This window comes from Gopherus flavomarginatus, chromosome 11, assembly GCF_025201925.1.
Source record: "Gopherus flavomarginatus isolate rGopFla2 chromosome 11, rGopFla2.mat.asm, whole genome shotgun sequence".
In the NCBI taxonomy this organism is placed as follows: domain Eukaryota; kingdom Metazoa; phylum Chordata; order Testudines; family Testudinidae; genus Gopherus; species Gopherus flavomarginatus.
The window spans coordinates 5,664,434-5,672,968 of record NC_066627.1 but is presented as its reverse complement, the minus strand read 5'-3'; the positions used below and the strand labels follow the sequence as shown (position 1 = coordinate 5,672,968).

General features: G+C 51.8%; 1 protein-coding gene across 1 annotated transcript; it reads left to right on the top strand.

Annotated features, from left to right (window-relative positions):
- Positions 1 to 1,344: 1,344 nt before the first annotated feature.
- Positions 1,345 to 7,824, top strand: LOC127031556 (olfactory receptor 10S1-like). Its single transcript, XM_050918487.1, has 2 exons — positions 1,345 to 2,256; positions 7,798 to 7,824. The coding sequence occupies exons 1-2, from the start codon at positions 1,345 to 1,347 to the stop codon at positions 7,822 to 7,824; spliced, it is 939 nt and encodes a 312-aa protein (XP_050774444.1).
- The last annotated feature ends 711 nt before the right edge of the window (positions 7,825 to 8,535 follow it).

The window sequence follows — 8,535 nt, the reverse complement described above, 5'->3', positions numbered from 1 at the left end:
GCAAAGGCGGCAGTGGCACTGCTAGCGGGGAGCAGCTGTGCCCTCCCACCCCTCCTGCCCAGGCTGTGGCCCGGCACCTCCCTGCTGGCGCCTGTAGGCTGCAGTGGATGTATGTGGGCGCCAGCTCCCATGCACCCCCGGCTCTCCCCTCAACTTGGGTTACCATATTTCAACAATCAAAACGGAGGGGAAAGTCTTGCCCGAGTCCCCCTCCACTTCCTCCCACTTCCCACCCCTATTGTCGCAGTCAGACCCCCCCTCCCCGTTCCTTGTCCCCTGACTGCTCCCTCCTGGAACCCCTGCCCCTACCTAAGCCTCCCTGCTCTTTGTGCCCTGATTGCCCCCTCCTGAGACCCCCACAACTGCACCCCTAGGACACTACCCCCTACCTGTCCCCTGACTGCCTCAACCCTTATGAAGACCCCTGCCCACAGACAGACCCCCAGGGACTCCCACACCCCATCCAACCACTCCACACCCCCTGACAGGACTCCCAGAACTCCCAATCCATCCATCCCTCCTCCTGCTCCCTAACTGCCCCCTGGGACTCCTCTTACCGGGCCCATGCTGGTGAGACTGGCTCCACGTGGAGGCAAAACTCCATGTGGAGTGCTGAGGCACTGGGGGTGTGGGGGAGTGGCAGAAGGGGCAGCAGCGGCTCACACTTCCAGGAGCCGCAGAACCCGAGTGTGATGAGGGGGAAACCAGGGGGCACGCCTCCCTGGGCTGCGGCCTGGTCCCCCCCAGGGACGGGGGGGCTCCTGCAGTGGAGGCATGCGGGCAATGGGTCCCGTGTACCCCCCAGATCCTCCCTTGCCACGCTCGGGCTCTGCAGCTCCCGGAAGTGTGAGCCGCCGCTGGATATTTATCTACCTACACTCGCAGGACATTGTTCACAGATGATGGGACAGGAGACAAGATGAGAGGAAGGAGGGTCCAGCAATGAAGTCACTAGCCATGGATCTGAGACACCTGAATTTAAATCTCCTGCTCTGATGTGGGTTCCCTGTGTGACTTTGAGCTGTTCTGTGCCTCGGCTCATAGGCTGGAAAACCGAGGTATTGTGAGGAAAAAATGCATGTGAGAGCCTCAGACTTTTAAATGTAACAGTCATGGGGTCTAGATAGATACCAGAGGGGATGAATAATCACTGTGCTTTGGCTTGCGATGGTGGGCTGGTGGGATACTAGAGTGAAAAGACCTCTGAGTTATGGTGTCATGGTACTCCACTGAACTCTGTGTTGGGGGGGGGGCGGGGGATAACTTGTGTGTGCGTGTGTGAGAGAGGAACATACTAGGATAACTTCTGCTCTAGCTACTGTTGCTCTGCACTGGGGGAAGCAGATGAAGCCAGGAAACCAAACGCCGGTGACAGAATTCATCCTGGAGGGACTCCCAAACACCAGGGAGCTTCCCTCTCTCTTCTTCCTCCTCTTCCTCTTCCTCTACCTGCTCACCCTGATGGGCAACGCCCTCACCCTGCTGACTGTGCTCTGCGATTCTCGACTCCATGCCCTGCCCATGTACTGCTTCCTTGGCCACCTCTCCTTCCTTGATACCTGCCTCTCCTCCGTCACTGTGCCCAAGATCCTGGCTGGCTTGGTGGGGCCCAGTGGCAGGGCCATCTCCTTTGGCGGCTGCGTGGTGCAGCTCTACACCTTCCATTTCCTGTGCAGCACGGAGTGCTTCCTCTATACGGTAATGGCCTATGACCGCTTCCTGGCCGTCTGCCAGCCCCTGCGCTACAGCGTGGTGATGAGCAGAAAGACCTGCCTGTGGCTGGCAGCTGGCACCTGGCTAACCGGCTCAATCCATGCCGTGATCCAGGCCTTCCTGACCTTTCGCCTGCCCTACTGCGGCCCCAACCAGGTAGAATACTTTCTCTGCGACATCCCCGCCATGCTGAAGCTGGCCTGCGCCGACACAGCAGCCAACCAGATCGTCATTCTGGCCAACATTGAGGCAGTGGGGGCCAGCTGCTTCCTGCTCATCTGCGTTTCTTATGCCTACATAGCCTCTGCCATCCTGAAGATCCACACAGTCCAAGGGAGGCAGTGGGCGTTCTCCACCTGCAGCGCCCACCTCACCCTGGTGCTGCTCTACTATGGACCCCCAGTCTTCATATACCTGCATCCCTCTTCGAGTCAAGCATCCGACGGGGCAGTGGCTGTATTCTATACTGCAGTCACCCCTCTGCTGAACCCCTTTATATACACGCTGAGGAACAAGGAGATGAAAAAGGCCTTGAGGAAAGTAGTTTGTGGACAAACACTTTCTCTGCATGCATAAGACAGACCCAAATCCTGGAGACTTGCAAAGAAACCCAAGGACACAAGATGCCCATCTCCCATGGGTGCAGGGTCCTCTTAGACCCTTATGGTAGCCCAGCCAACATTTCTCTTCTATCTGGCCACTTTGGTAGATTGAGTTCTTCAGTGCAATTCATTCCCTGAGGCTAGCAAAAGCTCTCTAGTCAGGACCTAGATTATTGTTCACAGTCTGAGCTCAATGGTGGCAGTTTTTCGAGGTCGGGGAGTCAATGAGGAGGTATCTCTGGCTTCTGAACTCTCCCAGTGCGGGACTCAGCTGAGTTTCCCTGTAACAACAGTGTAACCAGTGAGGATCTAATCGCCTGGTACAATCACAGCCCTGGGGCTCCCCACCAGCCATTTTTTGGAGCCATAACTCCTCAGAGAAAGCAAGACAGTTCAAACCATTCACTGACCCATCCAGCCAGTCCACCCTGCTGCGTCGAATGCACGTGGAGATGGACTAGTCTAGTGTCTAGCACTCTGCTGGGATTGACACAGCCATGGAAATTAACTACCCCAAATCTCTGTTATTGCAGAATGAAGGCTGCCCAGTGCAGGGCGAATGGCTGCACTGAATTCTGCATTAATCCACTTTTTGTTCATTTAATGTCATTTTCCTGCCTCCCTTGGGGTGGTTGGGGGGCTAAATCCATGACAGATTTGCGAGTTGCTCAAACATATCAGTGGGGTGAGGTGAGTCAGATCAACTCAGCGTAGCTTTGCTGTATGCCAAATAAAGGGACCTGAGTGATGAGATCTGGAGTAGAAGTGAGTTTCCCCAGGGAACTGGATGAAATGCTCTCCCAGAGCTGGATCAGCCAAGTGGAACAGGCCTTGGAGGGAATCCCAACCAACAGAGACCCTGTTTTCTTTGCTCATTACAACAATTTTGTAACATAATGTGGTGCCTACTAAACTTCCTTTGTCCTGCAGAGATGTTAAGTGATCACTCCATTGCAAGTGGTCTCCTACAACATGTGTGAACCCCTTATGATAAAGTATCTTATACAACATACGACCTGAAGAGAAGTGACAGTCTGACCATTTTGACTATTGCTGCAGCTGTGTTATCTGCCTCAGGGTTTGATTCTTTTATTTATTTCAGTTGTATCTGTGTAACCCTTCTGCCCCTCTGAGTTGGCAGCAACAAGGGCCAGGTTCAGTGTCCTGGGGTTCCATTTCAGTAACACAATGCAAAACAGGCTCGAGCCCCCACCCAGTGACCTGGGACTATTACATACCACCCCCCACGGGCTCCTCTAGGAGGCAATACTTCCCCTCTCACAAGCACAGAGCCTGAGTGTAGCAAAATCCTTTTAATAAAGGAGGGAAACAATGCGGCATCATATTGAGGAAACACCACAAACAGGATTCATAACATAAACCATGAGCAAAAGACCCACCAAGTAAGTTTTGGCAATATCCTTTTCCCCTTAGGGTCTTAAGTCTAATCACCCCAAAGTCCAACAACCCAAAAGTCTTTTTCCCTGGTCAATGTCGCCCCAGAATTCAAAAGTTTATCTGCAGAGTTTTACCCCCTCAGCCTGGGTGGAAATGGAGGGGGCACACAGTGAGTTAATGGGCACCCTTTGTAGTCCGAGGCCAACTGCCCCGCCTCTCCGTGGAGTTCTGCTGCTGCCTTCACCATGAACAGTTCCACTGCACCAGCCAACCTGTGAGCCACTCCAGCTGTCCCTGAAAGCCGCTCCACTCGCTGTTCCGTGGGCTGGTCCAACCAACCTGAAAACTGCTCAGCTCTGCTCCACATTCTGTGGGATGCTCCAACCATCCTGCAAACAGCTCCACTCTGCCAGCTGCTTAGTGATATATCTCCAGGCTCCCCCACTAGTTAACAGAGCATTCAGCTCAGTAAGTTTAGCTCTTTTAGCAATTTCAGCTTGTAGTAGGAGAGCCCTAGTGCTGGTGCACCATTGGCCCAAAGTGAATTCAGTTCTCAGCAGCTTCTAGCTAGATTTCTAATAAAATCAAAATTAGCTCTGCTGTTCAACAGTGGAGAGAAAAGGAGATGCAATTGGTGTCCCAGGTCCTCAAAAGGGGCCCATACCATCAACTACACATACTAGTCCCCAGCTGCTTTCAATTCACTGGGTTTTGGAATCTATGTCCCTTTTCTAGCGAGTGCTACTTAGTTGATGGTGAGATCCTCTGTCCTAAAACCAGTTCATAGTCCCTCATTCTCATAATCAGGGTAACAACACTTTATTCCTCCTGCCCCAATAACAGAGAAATTGGGGATCCCACAGCTGTTAAAGTGACCCTTTTAGGCTGCTGTGGGCTATGCTAGGCGGGGTGGGTGTGCCTATGCAAACAAGATCAGCCCCTGAAATTCTTTTCCACACTTGCCATAAGTCATCACCAGATGTCAGGGTAGAGGTCATCCTGATTCTGCTTACATCTGGAAAATAGCAAGAATAAAACTCCAGATCATCGAAATCAATGGGAGGATCTGGGCCAATGTTCTTTGTATTTAGCTGTGACACTCAAGTTCCCTCCTCCAGAGCTGGGCAAGAGCTCTGTCTAGCTCGAAAGCTTGGCCCCTTCACCAACAGGAGTTGTCCCAATGAAAGGCATTCTCTGACCCACCTTTTCTCTCTCAGATCCTGGGACCACCATGGCTACAACTCTGCAAACAATCTCTAATCTATCGATCGAGTTACCTTATTTCATCTCACTCATATAAAGAGTATTGGAAACCAGTTATAATAATGACTGCAGCCCATTTTTTCCCTGTGGAATCCTGTCTTATATTTATTGGATGCTGAGTGTTAATAAAAACTGATACGTTTTTTCAATAGAAAGCTGGTGCAGTGCTTTAAACAGTATTTGCTGTTGTTGCCTGATCCTTTGTAATGATTAATTGTAGCTGGATTGATTGCCAGTCCTGAGGATTTTTCACCCAAAGTGTAACGGGGTGAGGACTCACCACTGCGGCGCCTCCTGCAGTCATCCTGGGAATTAGCATTTTCACAGCCTTGGAGCGCCCTCTGCAGGCCCCTGTCTTGCCTCATTGGGCCCCTGAGTCCCTCCCGGACCCCAGTGCCCCTGTCCACTGGGGTGCTGCCCCTTGCAGCTCCTCCACAGTCTCGGTGGCTCTCCCCTCCCCAGGGAACCCCCATCCTCCTATCCTCACCTTGCCTCAGTCGCGGCTACTGCCAGTCCCCATCTAGCCTCCGTTCACTGGGGCAGACTGCAGTATGATTGCCACTCATCACTGGTAAGGAGGGTTCGGGCCTACTGCCTCTGCCTACCCATGGGCTGCCCTTTGCAACCCCAGTACCTTTTGGCCTTGCACTAGGCCGGCAGCCTGGGGGTGTTTCCAGGCCGGAGCTCCCCAGCTCCTGTTGCCTTCCCCCAGCCCTGCTCCACCTTAGGTGCATTCCCCAGAAGCCAGGCCCTTCTCCCTCTAAAGGCAGAGCAAGAGTCTCAGAGCGCCTGTCTTACAACTGTTTTATAAGGGCAAGCTGTGTTCTGTTTGGGGCATGGCCCCAGCTGAGGCTGCTTCCCCAATCACAGCCCTCTCCTGGGCTGTTCTAAGCCCTTTAAGGAGGGAGCGGGGCGACCACCCCACTACATAAAGGCTTCAGACTGCTTGGGAAATGTTAGCTAAATAACCCACTTGTGAGGTGCCTCAATGACTGCTGAAAGGTAGCCACCTCTGGGGTGGGACACTGTGGCTGTTTTACAGTGCACTGCAACGGTGCATTATAGTAGAGGAAGAAGAGCTCTGTACCAAGTTCAAACCAAAAAAGTGAACAGAAGAAGGCAGAATGAGACAAGCTGAGTCTGAGTTTGGGCTGGACACCAGCTGTAAGGAAAGCGATAAGGCCACTAGCAGCAGAGGGTTGGTTTCAAGTTTAACCCAAGAAAGGGAAATTCCCGATGCATCATGACCCCCTAGCACCACACCGGGGCATTGAGGTGAGCACCGACTGCGAGGGGACAGCGCCCCCTGCTGAATCTCCCACCTCGCTCCCTGCAGCACATGGGGACTCAGAGCCATTCCCCAGCAGGGGGCGAGAAGGGAGTTCAGAGTCACTGCCCCATTTGACACCTGTCATCTCCAACAAGCAATACAACAGGGCTGGGAGCTGGTGCCCGACGTCTCAGTGTTTCTACTTGGTATGTGCCCTGGGAGCAGGGTGGGCCACTGCCAGATACTTTTACTGAGCCAGTTGAATAGCCCCTTTGCACTAATGACTCTCAGCCATTAGTGGACTGGAGCCAGTGCCCCATATGCCATTCCCATATTCGCTGGCTTGGAGCCAGATTGGAGCTGGGGTGGCACACCTTAATGGGGAAAGGTTCCATATCCTATTCCTAACCCCCTGAGCCAACCAGTCCCCTTGGCCTTGGGCCAGATCAGAGCCAGCTGCCCCCAGAGGGGAGAAGCCCCATATCCCATTGCTCCCACCGCCACCACTTGAGCCAGCCCATCCCCCTGCTCTAGGACTGGATTGGAGCTGGTGTCCCCAAGAAGGGGAAGACCCCATATCCCATTTCCAGACCACCCACGAGCCATCTGCATCACAGGGTGTTTAACTGTGATGTGCCACTCTATGCTTGTCTTTAGCATCCATTTGTCAGGGATTATTGCTGAGAAATTCCCCACGGACCGCGGGTCCATTTCGTTAGCCAGAATATATCAGTGGAGTCCCATTGAACTCGACCGGCCTCAGGCTGATTTACCCCAGGTGGGGATCTGGCATTAGACGTGTGCTTCTGCTTCTTATATCGTAATTGTTCTCCAGGGACTTTTGGCCTTCGCTTAGCCCTCCTCTGCATACAGCCGGGTTTCCTTTAGCTACAATTCCCTTCTCTTTCCAAACATACACTTGCTGTTTGCCAACCTCTCATGCTGCAGCCAACAAGCCCTGTGGGGGCATTAATTCAAAGCTCTCCCTAATAAGCCCTGGGGATTACACACTTTGCAAGCAGGGTGCAAAGGCAACAACTAAAAAGTCATGGCAGGGAGGAACTGCAACTTTTTTAATGAGCCACAATGGGAACCAGAAATTACATGGCTACATTTTGACCAAGCAACCGGAAAACACACTGCACAGCTCCTTAAAACTCTAGTTACATCTGTGCAGCTTTGCAGATCTGTCTGCTTCACAGCCATCAGCAGACCAGAGGCTCAGAATCTGTATTTTGGCTACTCTGATTTACACCAGCTGGAGATCTGGCACCATTGAGTTTATTGTAACGATACCAATTCACCCAGCTACAGGTCTGGCCTATTGACTCCGATGGTGCTATGATGGATTTCCAGCCACTGGTCATCTGGCCCCTGTCTATTCTGGGGCCTTAATTCTAAATTACCTGTTCTATTCATTCCCTCTGGGGCACCTGGCATTGGCCACTGTCGGAAGACAGGACACTGGCAAGATGGACCTTTGTTCTGACCCAGTCTGGCCGTTCTTAAGTTCTTATGTACTTTTTATAAAGACAAAACTGTCCCGTGTAGAAGGATAAAGTGTCTCACACAAAATAAGAACCTAATGAGAGGTGACAGATGGTCCATTTTTACTAATGCTGCAACTACCTGGGTTATTTTCTTAGGGCAGTGGTTTTCAGCCAGGGGTACGCATACCCCTGAGGTACGCAGAGGTCTTCCAGGAGGTACATCAACTGAAATGTCAGGACACTATTTATATTAAAATTAGAAAATCGGCCATTTTTCATCAACACTTGTGTGTTTTTATGTCTGATTTTGTAAGCAAGTTGTTTTTAAGTGAGGTGAAACTTGGGGGTACACAAGACAAATCAGACTCCTGAAAGGGGGACAGTAGTTTGGAAAGGTGGAGAGCCACTGCCTTAGGGATTTATGCTGTTACTTATTACCATAGTCTCAGTGCCTCCCATATAAAAAAAAATGGGAGGGGTGATACTAAATGAGAACAAGGACACTGCTGATAGGAGCCAGGTTGTGCCTCCGGAAAGCAGGCCACTAATAACAGTGAGACTCATGTCTTAGATCTCCCAGGCTCTGGCCTTGTGTTTTAACCATGAGGTTGCTATTAGCACCCCACCCGCTCTGGACAAAGCTGAACACCAGGATGCAATTCCTTCCCCCCAGCTTAGTTTTATATGATGAACTATAGGGACTGACTATCAAAGGGGAGGCATGTTAGTCTGAATCCACAAAACCAACGAGGAGTCCATGCATCTGAAGAAGTGGGGTTTTTACACATGAAAGCTTATG